The sequence below is a fragment of the Melitaea cinxia genome, chromosome 3 (genome assembly GCF_905220565.1).
Source record: "Melitaea cinxia chromosome 3, ilMelCinx1.1, whole genome shotgun sequence".
Taxonomy (NCBI): Eukaryota; Metazoa; Arthropoda; class Insecta; order Lepidoptera; family Nymphalidae; genus Melitaea; species Melitaea cinxia.
The window spans coordinates 6,423,175-6,442,795 of NC_059396.1; the positions used below are offsets into that span (position 1 = coordinate 6,423,175).

Here is a 19,621-nt window from a genome sequence, read left to right on the forward strand (position 1 = left end):
TTAATACACTTTTTCCCAACAGCTCGTAAAATCTCATTGTTGGATAACCGTCAGACTCCTAATAAACTTGTAGTTGAAACATAACCTACAGTTGCTGCTTTTTATTGCAGATTGGCGAATAGGTGTTATAAATTCTTCCGAAACAAATAAGTTTACTCAGGACTTTTTTCTTTAATCTCCGAAAATAATACAGTTTTTTAACAAAACATGAAAAATGGTTTCGCTATGATGACTCCATTATTAAGTTATTTATAAACTGCCGACTGATTAATCACTTTGATAAGATTCTCATAGTAGAATTGGAAGAAGATTCTCATAGAAGAATTGAAAGAAGATTCTCATAGTAGAATTGGAAGAAGAATCTCATAGTAGGACTGTTATTGGCAGGTCTTATAATAATTAATTCATAACGTTTCTCGACAATGTCTCGGCTCCAATTGTCATGACTTAATAAGATGAATTGGTCGAATACCTTGGACTTTAGGTGGCGAGAATGTCCAAAATTTATTTAGAAATTATGTTACTTAAATAAATTAAAAAAAAAAAAAAAAAAAACGTTTAATTGACATATTATACGTAAATTTGATTTAACTGACGGTCACGCATTCGACTCTCGTTCGTAGTCAAGTACCTAGTCGTAGTCGTACAAGTATTTGTATTTGTTTACAGGTTCGGTTAGACTGAGACTTGTTTACTTTTTGTACAACGTTGTTACGGACATTTTGTAATTACTATTATTATTTTTAAAGAAGTCTAAGGGGTTTATAAGGCTACTATTGTGAAGGTCATAAGGCAATCGCTCTGAGTAAAAATCAATAACAACCACCAGTGAGGCATTTCCAGATTATATATAAAATATGTAATATGTAAAATACGAAGACTATTGAGTCATGTTGAAATTATTCGATCGTTATTGCTTTCGTTTGTGCTAAAAAAATGTTTATACGTTACATTGGTGAAACCATCCACGCTACTTTTGTAGGCACTATTGGAACCCATTAAACCAAACGGATGGATTAATGAAATTATTTTTTTGTACAAAACTTAAACTGATAGACAAAAGGAAAATAAAAAGAAAATTATACGGTTTTGAACTTAGTAAATAAAATCTTAAAGAAATTTTGAAACTGCGGTAGCGAGTTTTATGCTCGAGCAACGAGCCTTTTACTCCAATCAAATATTGCACTTACAAATTAGTTTTTTTCGTCAGTTAACAAAGTAACTGAAGTTTTTTTTTAGTATAACTTGTCATAGTTATAATTAATTTTAGCTTACTAGTAGATGATGTAGTTTAAAAGGTATTTATTTATTTAATAGTTTATTTCACATGTAAAATTTAATTAGAGAAAATAAAAATTCTACCTTCCAAAAGTGCAAAGGCGGTCTTATTTCTATTAGATTTCTTACAAACAATCCCATACATAGGAAAAAATATAAGTTAACGTCTATTGTTGCAGTTTGACTAGCGTACGGCGGGGCCGCGGTCGCAACGGATGCGTCGCGGGCGGCGGCGTGCGATGCGCTGCTAGAAGTTGAAATGGTGGGCGTGGGAGTGGCGGAGGGGGGCGGCGGCGGCGTGCCCGACGGCTACTACGGCGAGTATTACCCGCCTGAGCACTACTACGTGCCGCCTGAGCTGTGCCCGCACCCTCAGCAACACCCTCAACATGCGCACATGTGCACTGTGCACACGGAATATGGTATGTAATAGAAGAAAGCTTAACTAACCTATATAATATGAACAATCCCTTAAAGTTTAAGTTTTACTGGGCTTTTATGTGTAGATTCGCAAATTTTTTAAGTGAAAAACTAAAACTGAATAATATAAAAGCAATATAAGGTATTGTACATAAAATTCTTTTGCAAAAAGGGCTAATTATAAAACAGACCACTTATGTTTTCGATCCTCGCATATGACAAACATTTGTATTGGCCATACAGATGTTTACCGTGGTCTTATGTATGGTATGGTCTTGCGTATGATCTTACGTATGTGCAGTCCTTGTGGGTCTCCGCACCGTGCCTGTTAATGTATTAAGTGCCGTGCACGTTAAGCCGTCGGTCCCGGTTGTTATCATGTACACCTGATAGCGATCGTTACTCATGGTAGGGAATATATCCGCCAACCCGCTTTGGAGCAGCGTGGTGGGTTAAGCTTTCCTTCTCCTACATGGGGAAACAGGCCTATGCCCAGCAGTGGGCTATTACAGGCTGAAACGAAATGCATAATTCTTTATAGGATACTTGGAAATTTAGTAAAGATCTCGAAATATTATGCGAGATTGAAATTGCATTCCGTAGTGCCGTTTGTTGTTTGCCTGTTTGTTAAGGTTTACAAACGTCTGAAGCAATTTTGAAGAAACTTCAGTAGCCTAAGGAACATAACATAGAAAAAAAAAAGATTACCCGTTTGCCTAAATTAGTTCCTTAGGTTCCTTGGGTTGCACTTTTTAATTTTTTTTGTCTTAATCTTTTGGTTGAGAATAAAAATTGTGAAAAGTATCATCAGACGAAGTCACTTGTAGCAACTAGTATGAACAAGAATGTACAAAATTGATTAGGTATACCTACTCACTATCTGGTTCCTTGTCGGCGTATAATGAAACTCATTATGAGTTGTCGGATGCGACATTTGCCGTTTCTGATATTTAAATTAATTTATTGACTTGTAAATTCTTATTATTTGTAAAACTAGTTTATTTAAGCTTTTTGACGTGTAAGGAAATTTTATACTTAGAATTAGATAGGCAGCAACATATTGACAGAGTACGATACAAAATATATTTATTTATGCTAATAATATAAGATTGATAATATTGAACTATTAATGTAAGAGAGGAATGACTCTTATCAGATTTTGTTTGCAATTCAGACTTAGGTATAATTGAGAAAATGATGAACCCTATTTTATATAAATTTGTCTGTCAAATTGGTCTATGGGGTTAAAGACCAGAATTATAGTTTCTATGCAAATACTAATAATAAAATTGTAAACATTCCAGTTATATGCATTCAAGATCTTTAAAAAAAATTTGAGGGCTCTTCATAATTGATCCTATATGTCAAATACGTATTTTTTTTGTTCGTCCGTCGTCTTGTAGGAGACGATGAAAGTCAAAAAGTGTACTACGTTAGTTACTATTTGTTAATACGTAGTTCGGTGTTGTTCATTAATTTTTCTTTAATAAAGATAATATTTTAAATATTTTAAGCATACCTATCTGAGTATTTAAAACCAAAGACGAATTATAACTTCAAAGGTTACAGACATTATTATTCATAACCCCTATCCAAAATCCAAACATGTTTTAAAACATGGCTGGCGTAAGTATATTTATAGGCTTTATAAAATGCATTGTAGGTAATCGCAAAAAATTCGTGGGTAAAGCTAGTATCTACCTATACATATAAGTATAATATGTGATATTATGTAAATTACCTATCAAATAACCACGTTATTACAAAATTGAGCAATTAGGTAATTATAAACGGTAGAACTGAAAACAAAGGAATTATGACTGACAAGTAAAGAGGCCCTTTTACTTCGATTAAATAAGATTTTCAAGGTTACTTCGGGATTCTTGTGGATTGCTTAAAATTTGCGGTCTGATTGCGTAGCAAGATAATGGCATGGAAGTTTATCATTAAAAACATTCACACTGCAAACATAAAGTGGATTGTCCCATAAAAAGTTATTTCTACTATTCGGCGAATATCCAAAACGAGTTCATTCATAAACCGCTGTGATACAATGCGGAACGGCCGACACGACGCTAATGTCAGTATTGAGCAAAGCTACTAGCCCGTGTCAAGCCAGTAGGTACTGTTGTTATTTGTGACTAGTTTACATCAAAAATTTCTAATGCGCATATACGACAGTTTTATTATAAAAGCTAGCTGTGCCCCGCGGTTTCACACGCGTTATTTGAGGAAAAACCATAGAGCAACACGGAGTTGTTGCTCTTTGGGAAAAACTTATTAAAATATTCTTAAACCATTAGGTACTTACTGTGCAACTCGAGTGCCTTACACGGCCGCGCGGCGCAACGCGGCGTCGTCGTTTCATTTGATTTTTAGTATGATATTTTTTATCTCTTAAATTAAGCGACTTAATTAAAAAATATATCAAAGAAAAAGTATATCTTCATAAAATTGCCTTGTTGTTGAAGTATTTTTATTCGTAAGGATTCATATGCCTATAGTAAAAACTTCATATTTATGCATAAAAGATTGTCTTATGCTGGAAGTGAAACCGCAATTGCTAGTACATCAGCTAATTTTTCTGCATAGTGCGTCAATCTGAGTGCATAGGTTTTTTTTTATGTCACTAGGTCGGCAAACAAGCGTACGGCTCACCTGATGGTCAGCGATTACCGTAGCTTATAGACGCCTGCAACACCAGAAGCATCGCAAGCGCGTTACCGACCCAATCCCTTCACCTTACTCACCAACAGGAACACAATACTGCTTGAAAACAGTATTATTTTGCTGTGATCTCAGTATTATAGTGCGAGTTTTATTCACAGAAACATGAGAGAAACGCGTTTATACGTGAAGATTATTTTACATGGGAATTTGAACACTGCAGCTTAGATGATAAAGTATAGTATACGATAGAATCGATACAGAGTCATCTAGCGGCAAACGCGAGAACTAGGTTGAAATGCCGAATTTCCCATACTTAATTGTGTTTGCTCGCAAACGAAAAAAAAACCGACATCGATTACATCGACGAGTAATACAACGTAGATCGACGAAAAAATAGTCAAGTAACTACGCGTTATTAAAGATTACTCAAAAAGTAGTTATCTGATCTCGATAAAATTTATATGTGACCACATGATAAACATCAGCTTTTGATTAAATTCAAAATTATCAAAATCGGTATACCCAGTAAAAAGTTATTGCGGATTTTCGGGAGTTTCTCTCGATTTCTCTGGGATCCCATCATCAGATCCTAGTTTCCTTATCATGGTACCAAACTAGGGATAGCTCCTTTCCAAAAAGAATTATCAAAATCGGTACATCCAATAGAAAGTTATTGCGGATTTTCGAGAATTTCCCTCGATTTCTCTGGTATCCCATTATCAGATCCTAGTTTCCTTATCATGGTACTAAACTAGGGATATTCCCTTTCCAACAAAAAAAGTATTATCAAAATCGGTATATTCAGTAGAAAGTTATGCCGTATAATACAACGTAGATCGACGAAAAAAGCGTCTAGTAAAAACGCATTATTAGATATAACTCGAAAAGTTATTGTTAGATCTCAAATAAATTTAAATGGGACCAAATGACACACACCACCTTTCGATTAAAAAAAAAAAATTGTCAAAATCGCTCCACCCAGTCAAAAGTTCTGAAGTAACATACATAAAAAAAAGTACAGTCGAATTGAGGACCTCCTCCTTTTTTGGAAGTCGGTTAAAAATGAAGATAAAATTTACGCCCGTTATCGCGAGATGGATTAAACAAAACTCGCACTAGGCACTCAGTCCTCAAAATTACATTTTTGTTTTGACAATATTGTGGTAGTTTACTTACTTTTTGTTAGTTACTACTTTTAATTAGTGTACTCAGTACAGGTTTGACTGATGTAATTCACGAGTACTTTAATCTATTTTAGGTGGTATGCCAGTAGTAACGTCAGCGACTATGATGCCACCTATGCTGCCACCAGTATTAGATGAGGGCATGCGGCACTACTTGGTAGCGCACCACGGGCAGCCGCATCCACATCATGGACCTCACCACCCGCCCCCACATCATCAGCCGCCCCACCACCAGCCGCCACCACACCATCAACCACCGCATCACTATGTAAGTAAAAAGTTTCCAATAGTCATAGGGCTAAAATAAAAAGGTAAGACTTTCTTTTAAATTCATATAAAAATGTTAGTTAATATTAATGTAATTTATGATTTTTGTTTACTTGCGAAGTTTACTATTAACTACTAACCTAACCCACCTATGTTTTGCGGGCAAAGTGGGCGCGATGTGGTCGCGAACAGTGACGTTATCTATGACGTCGAGCGATCGCTCGCGACGACCACGGGCCTTAGGTGGAACGATAGAAAGGGCGTTGCGGGTGTTGCGGGCGTATGCTCCATGACCCCAACAGTCATTAAGAAATATCGTTTTGAATTTGACATAATGAATATGACGTTGAAGTTTTAAAGGGGTGATAGACGTGCGAACTTAACGGGGGTAATAGACGTGCGAACTTAAAGTACGCGGTTTTTAAGATCGCGAACTTACTCGGCTCGACGTCGGTGACACACGTGAAGCTTACTCATTCTGTATTGCGATGTTGTCGACAGAAGAAGCTTTGTGTTATTTAGAAATTCTATCGTATTATATTTTAAAAACCAAAAAAGACGAAGTTCTAAAATAATTCATTTTGAGTAATTTCTCAATCAAAAGTAATAAAAATTACAAATACCTATACTACAAGCGTTGCGAGTCCACGGACTAGTGAAAAATAATGGTGATAAAAAAACCGACTTCAATTACATCGACAAGTAACACATTTCTGAATCGAATTGAGGACGTCCTCCTTTTTTGGAAGGCGGTTAAAATTGGCGGCTCGCAGTGCTGCCACACGCACGAGCGGAAGCGAGTTACGAGCAAAATTTCAAACTTGATTGATCGCCAACGAACTTACTCGACGTTTTTAAAGTACGCGTAAGTACGCGTGAGTATGGTGGTGACACTGGCGAAAAAGGTCGTCGAGCCACAAGTTCGCGAACTTACTCGCACTTCAATCACCCCCTTAAAGTACGCGGTTTTTAATATCGCGAACTTACTCGGCTCGACGTCGGTGACACTCGTGAAGCTTAGGTACTCATTCTGTATTGCGATGTCGTCGACAGAAGAAGCTTTGTGTTATTTAGAAATTATATCGTATTAAGGTGGGCATTGACGATCAGTTTTTCGCGACAGTTTAACTGATCAGTTTTTTGCGCTCTCCAAAATTTGATCGTGAGTGTAGTGGTTTGATTTTCGTGGCGCGTGTCAGTCAAACTCTGAAGCGATGGTTCTACACTCACGATCAAATTTTGGAGAGCACGAAAAACTGATCGTCGATGCCCACCTTTAAGGTCCGGGCGGTCGCTCGAAAACTGAAGAGCCGGAGTGACGCCAGTCAGTGGGGAAATATTTCAACTGACACGTAAAACCGATCAGTTTAACTGACGCAAAAAACTGATCAGTCAAACTGACGCGAAAAACTGATCGTCATTGGCCAGCTTTAGGGTGACACACCAGCGAATCAGACCCGTGCTGCCAACTTGGGAAATTTTCTCTAAATTTAAGGATATGTTGAAAATAGCAGGAAAGTTGAAGGAAGGATTTTTTTTATCGTACTTTTTTTTTGAAGTTTTATTTCATCAGAACGATATATACTTTAATATAAAAAGTAATAAAAAATAACAATTCCTCAATTATCAATTTTTAAAATAACATGTTCAATGAATAAACTAAAGCAAAGTATAAAAAATAATATATTTTCTATTTTAAAACCTTTTGATGAATAAAAACGAATAAAAAAAATCTGACCGATTTTTAAACAATCTTTATCTTAGGTTTAAGGGTTTTTTTTTTAATTTAGGGACTTGTTAAAAGATTTAGGGAAAAGTTTTTTCAAAAGTGGGGAACACTGCGTAAGACATTATGTCAAATAGGATGAAGTATCTATATGTACCTAACAGTTTTTGTTTATTATTCAATTCGATTTTGTCGCTTTACATAAATAGCGTGTCAGAATGCTTATGCATTTTTGAATTAAATAAACTGTAATAAGTTTAGTAACGTGATGAGTTTCAAATTGCTTAAAAAAATAATAAATTTAAATCGTTATTTCATTCTGATTTTAGTTATTGGAACACAGTTTTTTGTGTTCGTTTAGTTAAAAAGACAAAGCTACGTAAACTTGGAATGTCAAATAACGGACAAGAGTTTCTGAATACATAAATGTATTTACCGCCTGTGCAAACAATTTCCGTCGATTTATCAATTGTTTCGCTTTCGTCAGTATATTCGAACAAGTACATGTGCAATGCTTAAAAACATAAAATTACACGACTATTTTGCGTGAACGCTTATTACTGTTGATTTTCTTGCGTGTGTTGAGTTGTTTTATCAAGTCGTATGAAAATTGTGGCGATTATATTACATATACAACGAACTTTATCAGTCGAGTTGGTGATACGTGGCTAGTGACGTGTATATTGTTGGTATGTTAGCAGAGTTAAAAGTAGCATATAAATCCTGATAATAACATGAGTGTATCTGAACATACAGAAGAAGAAACTACTAAAGATACGGTTAAGGTATATTATGGTTTATTTGTATGTATAACATCAAATATTTTATTTATTAATCATGTAAGTTAATACTAGGAAATGGCAGGCTTAAAATTATATTTTATCAAAATTCATAAACTGCTCAGTTCTTAATAATAAAAATGATTGATGAATTTCTAAGTTATGTGTTGCTACTGTGGCAATGTCTCTTAGATTCACAACATTGCAACATGATGTATTACAAACTAAGTCACGTAAATTTTTATGTTGTTGTAATTTTATACAATATTTAATATTTTAGGGCCCCACAAATGGTGCCGGTGGTCCTCAACATTTTTATGGCGGAGGATACCCAACTCACTTTCACCATGTGCCTCCGCACCACATGCAACATTCACCACCTCCGCCAGTGTATCAAAAGGATGAACGAACCCAGCGTCAGTACTCGAAACTAAAGCAGAAATTAGAACGCAAACACACAAATAGGAATAATGGTATAGGTATGTTTTAGCGCTGATGATTTAAAAGTGAGATTTTTGTGTGATAATTGTATATTTTTAAATGCCTAACCTTTATAATTTTAGTTTATAAATAATAATTTTTTAAATTGATTTATATGTATGTAATACCATGCATAAACATGGAATTATACTTATATAATATTAATATTAAAATCTTTAAAAATGTATTAACTTTAATAATACATGTCATAAACCTTGTGTTAAATTAATAGAGATTCGTTTCAGTTTGTAATATCCTACTGCTGGACATAGGCCTATTTTCCCATGTAGGAGAAGAAACAGAGCTTAATTCACCACACTGCTCCAATGCGGGTTGGCGGATATATTGCTATAAGGTGTACATGATAACAACCGGGACGACGGCTTAACGTCTAAATGGTCACTACAAATGTTTGTCAATTGCAGGGATCAAACCCGCAACAGCCACAAACCAGTGCTGTGACCATTGTGCCAACGCATAAATAGAGATTGTAACTTAATATTACTTTTAATATTGGCAGGGGTAAACTCTGGTGCGAGTACACCATCACTTTCACCTCGGAAAGATTCGAATGAGCGAAGCGGGGGTAGTGGTGGCGCGTCTTCCGGCGCGTGGTCCGAGGGTGAGGGGTCGTCAGCGGGTGCTTCCGTGCAGGGCGACGACGAAAACGATACACAAGCATTGCTCGACCTGTTGTCTGGAACACGTACACCTCAGGTATGTTTGTTTATTGAAAATTTGCCTCACTTTAGTGAAACCAAGCCCTATTTGAATATGCAAAGAGCAGTAATTATATTTCTGAGTGAAATCAAAACTAATACAAATCTATACATATTGTTTACTTTCAATATTATCATAGTCATCATATTATATCAAGTATAGGTTTACATTCTTAGGCTAAATTTAGTATTAATATTTTGTAGAAAAATCTATTAATATCTTGTTGTCTAATTTAAGTTTCATACTGTCACAAATTTTTTTTCAAAATAATTGTGTTTGCTCGCAAACGAAAAAAAAACCGACTTCAATTACATCGACAAGTAATACAACGTAGATCGACGAAAAAATAGTCAAGCAACTACGCGTTATCAAAGATTACTCAAAAAGTAGTTATCAGATCTCGATAAAATTTATATGTGACCACATGATAAACATCAGCTTTCGATTAAATTAAAAATTATCAAAATCGGTACACCCAGTAAAAAGTTATTACGAATTTTCGAGAGTTTCCCTCGATTTCTCTGGGATTCCATCATCAGATCCTGGTTTCCTTATCACGGTACCAAACTAGCGATATTCCCTTTCCAACAAAAAAAGAATTATCAAAATCGGTACATCCAGTAGAAAGTTATGCGGTATAATACAACGTAGGTCGACGAAAAAAGCGTCAAGTAAAAACGCATTATAAGATATAACTCGAAAAATAGTTGTTAGATCTCAAATAAATTTAAATGGGACCAATTGGCACACACCACCTTTCGATTAAAACAAAATTTGTCGAAATCGGTCTACCCGGTCAAAAGTTCTGATGTAACATACATAAAAAAAAATAAAAAAAAAATACAGTCGAATTGAGAACCTCCTCCTTTTTTGGAAGTCGGTTAAAAATAAATACTTAAGACTATATTTGAAAGTTGTGCAGTTAATTGAATAATAATGAGTATGATCATTGTAGTGCAATATCTTTAAGCTTTACTTTATTCAATGTCTACCTAACAGTGAAAACTTGTAATTGACCTTTTAGTAGTATAATTCCATAACTACAATATAATTGTCTAGCTGTAAGTTTTCCCAAAAATAATAAAATAAAATAAAATATCATAATAATACTAATTTTTCTAAACAAAATATCTACATAGCAGTTACTCTATACAAGTCCTATAATTATGTATCTAAATTAATGGTTGAACCCCTCTGGGTAAAAGTCCAAACTTTCCAAAGTCTCCAACTTTTTCCATATAATATTATCATATCTTAATGTTTATAAATTACGCATCACGTTGCTTGCTTATGTATATATATTTAATTCAAAAATAAAATAAGGCGGTACGAAGTTCGCTAGGTCGACTAGTTATAGTATAGTTTTAATTACTTTTGTGTTAATTTTGATATGACTAATAAAAAAAATATTTTAATGTTTGAAAATTTGTTAAGTAAATCAATATGGCTTTAGATCATTATCAGTTACACCCAGTGGCGTGCATAAAGTTTTTAGACAGGGTAGGCAGTCAAAATAAAATTTGAATTTTTTTTTCTAGTTTATTTTAATTTTGTTGGGGATAGAGGCTTTTAGATAATTTCAAGAACAGACAAGTAAATCATTGGACACGTAAAGTGCATTTATACTAATAATGCAGACATACAAATACACGTACAACAACCAACTGATACCCATTAGACTTGGGTAACTCATGAGTGAGTGATACAAATGAAACATCAAACAAATCAGTTACTGGATAGACATAGTGACCTCATAAGACCGGCACTCTGATAATTTCGTTTGTGTCAAACATAGGAAATCATTGATAACACTATTAATTAGTTACGAATTTGTATTCTTAATGAAAGTACTTGTTTATTTATTAATAAATGAAAAATTATAACGTCATTGTTATTATTTTATGTGTTAAATCGATACGCCTGCACAGTTTTTAATTTATTTTACTTTCATCAAACACACGTCTCCGTTACATATTTCACAAGTAAACTTATTCATCAATATATATATTAATATTTTCACTAATAACAAGAACGCACAAACGAAAAATTAAAAGTGAATTGTCATAATATTACTCTGTGGAATGTTGCGATTACGCGCCCGTTTCAAAAATCATAATTATTTATACAAACGGTATCGAATTCAAGACAATTTAATTTGACAGGTTATTCTTAGGCAGTGCCTAATTTTGTTGTTAAACCGACCAATGTTAAAAACAATACTTTGTTCGTATTCCATATGACGCGCGCGACATTATAAAATTGTAGGATTATATGTCTTACTGTCATTGCTAACATTTAATAAGCGATTATAGGCAGAAGTTTCATAAAAGACCCGTCGTCGATGCGCACGAAGCGCTGATATCGCATATATGACGGCGGGTTTTTTTTAAGCGGATTTAAATTGAATTATGGTTTGTCTTTTTCAAAAATATGTAATGTTCATGTTTTATATATTATTTTTAGTAACATGCCAGGGTAGGCAGTGCCTTTCTGTCTATATGAAATGCACGCTACGGGTTACACTGGAACCCGTAATAGCTGTAATATTAATTTTAAAAACATCTGTGAATTTTATGGCTTTCAATATAGAATTGTATAAATTATTATTAACTAGCGACCCGCTCCGGCTTCGCACGGGTATAAAATATAATTATAGCCTATGTCATTCACTGAAAAAATGATTAAAATCGATCCAGTAGTTTTGATTTATTCATTACTGCCCGTGGCCCGCACGCGTTAACTTAAGCCGGCCGGAACCGCCGCAAACGCTACGTACCGCGATTTTTAAATCTGTAATATCTTCGAAAATATTCATTTAAATCATATGTTGTAAAGGGCTATATAGATCTATATTAAATAAAAAATATATTTAAGGTATTTAATTGGATAAGGATTAATGGTGTATTGGTTAAAATCGCTTCGAAAATTAGCCATTATTTGTCGTAAAAAGTAAATGACAAAAAAATGTTATTGTGGGATATCCATAAGAGATAGGTATATACCATCGCGGAGTTTTCTGTAGACCTTTTCAATGTGTACAATACTTAGTACATTATTTTGATAAATCTCGTAGGGTTCAGCCTGCGTTTGCAATTTAAGCGAAAAAAAAATAATAATTATTTACGACATAACATTAGAAAACTCAAAAATAACAGTATTTCTCCACTATTTAATAAACCTTCCTCTTGAATCAATCTATTAAAAAGAACCGCATCAAAATCCGTTGCGTAGTTTTAAAGATTTGAGCGTACATACATGTGCAGGGACAGAGAAAGTGACTTTGTTTTATACTATGTAGTGATGGATAAAAAGTGTATAATCCAAAAGATACAGTTCCAAAAAAATTATATAATTATTTTCAGGTCAGTGATATGACTCCAACTAGTGCACTTGTGCAATGGAATTCGCCACTACCTGAAGGTGTTACTCTTCCGAATGTCGACCTAACTTATGACCTCCTACTTGGTGACCGTGGTAGATATAAAGCTATATATAGTGGATCTTCATTATCATGCCGGTTAGTATAACACTGCTGTACTTGTCTTTCTAAACTAGTTTGATATTTTTATTACTCTGCTAATCTTTTCAATTTTATTGTAGGGTTAGAGACTTGAGGCCTGGCTGTGAGTATTCAGTATGCTTACAAATTCGAGCAGGTGAGTTAACTGGGTCAGCAAGTGAGGCTGCTACTTTCCGCGCTCCACCTGCCCCTCCCGAAAGGCCGAGCCCTGCTCGTGTTCAACAAAGAACGCGGTCATCAGTTTTGTTGAGGTGGTCCTCAGTTGCCGATAATGGAGCGAGAATAACACACTACATTCTAGAAATGGACGCTGGCGAGGGATTCACGGAATTAAAGCGTCCACGAACTCCACAGCATACAGTTAATAATCTACAACCTCAAACACGTTACCGATTTCGTATTGCTGCTGTTAACGAATGTGGGCGGAGCGAATGGAGCGAAGAAACTGTCGTGTGGACGGCGGGCCCTCCGCCTCCCGCGCCCGCGCCGCCCGTACTGCGCGGCGCAGAGCCCACCTCGCTCTCCCTCGCCTGGGAAAGAGTTGCTGAAGAAGAATTCACCCTCCAAATGGACGACGTATCACAGGGTCACGGCTACTTGGTCGTGTACTCTGGTCCCGACTGCGATTACGTCTGTGATAGGCTCCGTCGTGCGAGTGACTATCGTTTTCGTTTACGAAGTGAGACCGTGGATGGAAAAGGCCCCTGGTCATCGGAAGTCTCGTACCGCACATTACCTGAACGGCCGGGGCTACCGGGCAGACCTGTACCTCGCGGTAAAATCCATTCCCGTGCTTTTCGTCTAAGGTGGGACCCTCCTAGTGACGATGGTGGCACGGCAGTCGAATCTTATACGTTAGAATTAGACGGGGGCGATGGCTACAGCTGTGCGTACCGAGGTCCCGATCGGGAGGCACACTGCGATCGTTTGTTGCCTGGCACGCAGTACCGAGCTCGCGTCCGTTGCTCGAACGTCGCCGGAGAGAGCGACTGGTCATCGAGTGAGACCGTAGTGACGGAAGCGACATGTCCGAGTGCCTGTAGTCCTCCGGTAATGGCTAGTCCGGCACGTTCGACTTTAGCGGCCGTACGGTGGAAAGCACCCGAGTGTACCGGCGGCGCACCGCTCACCGAATACCGACTCGAACTCGCCGATACCGATGGCTTAGTGCGTTTAGTTCACGTCGGGCTCGAATCTGAATGCGTCGTGAAAGAACTACTTCCAGGCCGCGAATATCGAGTGTGGGTAACGGCATGCAACAGGGTAGGTGCAGGACCACCTTCCGCGGCGTTGAGATTCACGACGGCACCGGCGCCGCCCGACGCTCCCGAAGCTCCCGTGGTCACCTTAGAGACTTCTTGTAACGCTCGAGTAGAATGGACGGCTCCTCCTAATAACGGCGCTCCCATACTAGATTTTCGCTTGCAAATGAGCGCGGCGAACGTGGACGATACTTACACAGAAGTGTACAGAGGAATGGAAACCGTTTGTAATGTATTAAAATTGACACCATTCACGCCGTATTTCTTTCGCGTTTGCGCAACTAACTCTGCGGGGCGCGGTGCCTGGTCCCAGGTGAGAGACGTCCTTACCCCTCGCGCCCCTCCCGCCGCTCCCGCGGGCCTGCGCCACGAGGCCACCGCCGACTCGCTACGGTTGTACTGGCGGACGCCAGCCGGCCACGGCGCCGACGTGCTTCGATATCGGATCGAGATCGACGACGCCGCCTTCGACACCGAGGGACCGACGCCCGAGCGACTAGTCGAGGGGCTCGCGCCCGACACCGTGTATCGTGTGCGCGTCGCGGCGCTCAACGAGCTTGGTCTCGGTGACTGGTCCGAGGAAGCGCGCGCGGCGACGCGGCCGCGTCCGCCCGCGCCGCCCGCGATGCGTTGCGCGCAGACCGCGCACAACCAGCTGCGGCTCGAGTGGGACGCGAGTGGCGAGGGTGCGCAGTACTGCGTCGAGATGCGCGCGCCCGACGCGCGCGAGTTCCGCCCCGTGTACCGCGGCTCCGCGCACTCGTGCAGGGTGAAGAAGCTGCGCGAGGCGACCGTGTACTCGTTCCGGATACGAGCGAGCGACGAGCGCGGCGGGCGCGGCGCGTGGGGCGGCGCGCTGGCGGCGCGCACGGCCGCCGCGCCGCCGCCCGCGCTGCCCGCGCCCGCCGTCGCGCCGCAGCCGCCGCGCGCCGCGCTCGTGGCCTGGGACGCGCTGGACGACGCCGCCTACGTGCTGCAGCTGGCGCGCACCAAGGACGCCGTTTTCAAAGAGGTAAATATTGCAATATCCGCTTGCGAACTTCGATGCGGTTTTGTTAAGTACGTAAAATCTGTGATCTTGTTAACTTTTAATTTTAGTTTCTCTCTACGGAACTCTTGTACGGTGAAATTGTTTTAATAATTCTTTCGTCGATTTCGATGCAGTATTTTATACCAGTGACGGAGCTAAAATTAGATTTTTCCCGCGTAGGTATACTCCGGAAGTGAGACCCGGTTCCGACTAGACGAGCTGGAGTGCGGCGCGGAGTACCAGGTGCGCGTGTGCGCCGTGCGCGGCGAACTGGCGGGCGCCTGGTCGGCGGCGGCGCGCTTCACCGCGCCCGCGGCGCCGGCGGGCGGGCGCGGGCGGCGCGCGCGTCCCCCGCGCTCGCTGTCGCCGCGCCACGCCGCGCTGCTGCTGGCGGCCGGCTTCCTGCTGCTGGCCGTGCTGGTGGCCGTGCTGCTGCAGCGCCTGGTGGAGCCGCGCCCGTGACGCGCGCTGGCGGCGGCGCACACGCGCGCGCTCGCTCGCCTGTGAGCGCGCCGCCGCCCCGCCCGCGGCCGACGAGACCGGTTCGCGTTATACGTTATACGAATTTGGCCCGGTCGGTCCGGCCGGACCGCTCGGACCGCCCGAGGCGTTAGGAGTGCAATTATTCTTATATTTCGTAGCTCATTCGATGTGTTTTGTGCCGTATCGCGCGCTGCCCGCCCCGGGAGCTCCCGGAGCCGCGCGGCGCCACCCTACCCCGCCTACGTGATCGTTCCGTGTAGATCCTCGCTTCCTCGCCGACGACCACCCGTTATAAAAGCATCTAAAATATTTATATGTATATAGTAGATAATAAAATATTAAAATGTGTGCCGCCGTCATGAGATGACGGACGGCGTGAGGTAATGTGTCATTATCGCTTTATTTTTAAATTCTAACTTCAGCCAATAAATAATGTGACATGTGAGAATTTATTATTATATTTGTTTCTTAAATAACGTACTATCTCTAAACTGCATCTCATACGGCCTAGTACCGCTACACCGATGACTATATTGCATTCTTAAATTTGTATTTTTTTAGGAAATACGTTGTGTGACTGCCATTTTAATGTGAAATGTATTTTAGGAAATGTGACATACATTCACACAAATCTGTAAATTTTCACACATCTTCAAATCTAGTCTATGCTTTTAACTTTTCATTTCTTTTACTGTGAAATTTAAAAATAAATTTACTAATAAGCAAATTTATTCATAGTGATATAAAGTATACTTCCAATATATATTGTATATTATTAGTCTTCTTGGCTCCGTGTTTTCCATACATTTGATATTTTTATAAGAAAACCGATCAGTCTGTTGCAAATTTTTATCATATTTAAGTATAGCAAGTTAACAACCAAGGTGCTCTAATATAATTGTTCTGTTGAGAGGGACAAGGCTCCTCTTTCTGCAACGAGTTTCCAGTGTGCGTGCTGTGATCACTTATGCGAATGAGACTGATTTTAAAAAAAGATATGCCTTGTGTCTACATAATTGTTTCTATATCCTATCTTCATTTATTTTTAAAATGTTTAAATATTTTAATTATACCTAGTGCAAGATGAAATCTGAGAAAGGTGTTTTGAGTCCTTCAACAAGCGACGAGTTGGCGCCGTCGGTGTTTATAAAAAATGACGCCATTTTGTATTCTGCCAATACTGTGTAACCATATAATGTACCTTCCAAGTTTTTATTGATGATGGTAGTTGTTTTTTATTATTGTAGAACATGACTTTTAATTGATGACATTATGTAATATAGAATTATTGTTTATGAATTTAGAGATTATAAATTTATTGAGATTGTTACCACCCGGTGTATATCAATATGGAATTGTCAAATTTAATCCTATTTCTAAGAAATAACTGTGTCCCAAAAAAAAAATACAAAAAAAAAATACATATAGAATGATCCCATATTGGTGTTTGTTACTTTAATTAATCGATATATTAGAAAAATAACTGACATCAGTCTAATTATATTTTTAAATTAATTAGTTTCTCTATAGTTAAGCAGAGTATCTTTTAATTATATTAAATTATACGAATTATAGTAGAAAGTGCATATTGGATTTACATTGGTGTTCTAAGTGTCATTATTCACGTATAAATGTTTAAAAATTTTGTGAAGTAATGTCATATTAATGTAATGGTAACATTAATTGTTGTTATCTTGTAAGCCTTATCGCATTCAATGTCTGCTAGTTTGAACCATCAATGTTTATATTTTGTCAAGGACATAAAGCTTATTTAATGCACGAATTTAAGCTTAAATAATGTTGTTACTACTAATATTCTGTGATCGCCGTATTCAGTTTATATATAAATATATGCTTATACGTACCTATATATATTATTATAATCATACACATTCCTAGATTTGTTTTTTTTAAAGCATAATTACGTAAATAGTCATTATTTCGTTTAGGCGGAAAAAGTAACGCTCTAACGCATGTAAATGGAATATATAATGCTGTAAGCACAGCTTACGGCATGCGGAAGGACTGGTTAATTTTTGAAAGTTTTATAATACTAATGTGCAATTTATTTATTTAATGGCTTAATATAATATTTATTTTTTAGAAACTATATAAATATTAGCTCGGTGTAAATGAAGGAATCGATGTTCCTAAATGTGTTAAACGTTTTTTGTACGATACATCAATTGCAAGCAAAATTGTGTATTACAGTAAAGCATTCCAACTTTGTATTCCACTTTGTAAATAGGCCTAATGAACTCTTATGACTTAATATTGCTTTAATGTGGGAATGTACATAAAACTCGTGTTTATGAGCTTCTTAAAAGAGGCACTGAATCGTATGCCAATGGAAATTATTACAGTGTTGAGACTAAACGTTTTAAAATAATACATATGATTAATGGGGATAACATCTCATATTGTATTTGTGTTTGAATAAGTAACGTATAACGAAATGTATATGTTTATAATATAATATTTGATGATGTTATGTATACAATTTATTAAACATGGATATATCAATAAAATTATATTTTGTGTACGGTGAAAGTTTTAATTTCTTTAACAAACCACTTCAACTTATATAAAATTCTGCAACACAATAAGTTGTCTATTTCTTAAGAGCCATTTCACAAAAATCGATAATCTGCGAAATTGTAATATTTTTACGTCGTTAATCTCAGTATTGGATGCAATAATGTAATTTATATTTTTGAAATATAATGAGCAACCTTTGTTGTAAAAAGATAATGGATCAGAATTTTGATTTATATTGTGTATACAAAATTATTAACCTTTTCATCAGCCGCCTCCCTGGGTAAACGGTCGAAATGTTACCTTAAAACTGTATAAAAAAATATGGTCATACGTGGAATGTTTTTGTTGATACATAATGCAGTTTTTTTTTCATTTGTATATCTGTTAATCCGTAATAAAATTTTAAATTTACAAATATTTTCCAAATAAATACAATTTTAACCCATTCGCTGCGGCGGACGCCTATCGGCGTTTTTTGATTTAACATTGAGGTGCGAAGGACGCCCATCGGCGTTTTTTTTCAATTCCTTTTATTTTGGCGAAAACAAGTCACAAAAAATTATACTTGCAATATAGGCACATTTTTTTAAAAATACAACAAGGTACTGCTCGCCGTTTCCGAATATTTGTTTGAAAAATAACTTTTTGAAAAATGCGTATTCCATCCTAGGTGCGAAAGACGCCTAACGGCGTCCTTCAGGAGTTAACAACCTTTGATTCTAAATAAATACCTATTATGTTTTTTTTGCAATATTTCCTTAATGTATTTAGTTAATATTATTTTTTCTATAATAGAGGTAGTAGTAGTAGAGTATTAGTACTGCTTCTCCTCCGCCGCTTAAGCGCTCAAACGCGTACGATTATTCATATTGTGACATTCTTTAACGAAATGAAAAGAGACCTGGCAAAAGAAATAATAATGATAAAAATGATTTTAAACGCAGTTCGAAACTTCGCACGTTCGTGAAGACCGTGAGTCTTACTTTATTCGCGATTTTACTATAAGCCGAAATCCTTGGACGTTTTATTTATTAACTTAACTAATTATGAACTTTATTAATTTAACTTACACATATTTAGATAAGTTAAAGCTTATTCTACAATATAAAGGATAAATTAGATCAATTATAGAATCATTCCCGTTTTAATGAGAATAAATTACTCAGTCTATTGTATCAATCACTTAATTAGTTATCCTTTGACAACACTAGTCAACAAAATTTAACGTGTTTGGAAACAAATAAACATGTATCAATTCATCTAC

The 19,621-nt window shown here is 37.6% G+C and overlaps 1 protein-coding gene across 1 annotated transcript; it reads left to right on the forward strand.

The window, feature by feature from the left end:
* Positions 1 to 1,537: 1,537 nt before the first annotated feature.
* LOC123669734 (fibronectin type-III domain-containing protein 3a) lies at positions 1,538 to 15,798 on the forward strand. Its single transcript, XM_045603325.1, has 7 exons — positions 1,538 to 1,700; positions 5,627 to 5,820; positions 8,605 to 8,803; positions 9,325 to 9,521; positions 12,887 to 13,041; positions 13,125 to 15,318; positions 15,517 to 15,798. Exons 1-7 carry the CDS (start codon positions 1,538 to 1,540, stop codon positions 15,796 to 15,798), a joined length of 3,384 nt encoding a protein of 1,127 aa, XP_045459281.1.
* Positions 15,799 to 19,621: the final 3,823 nt, after the last annotated feature.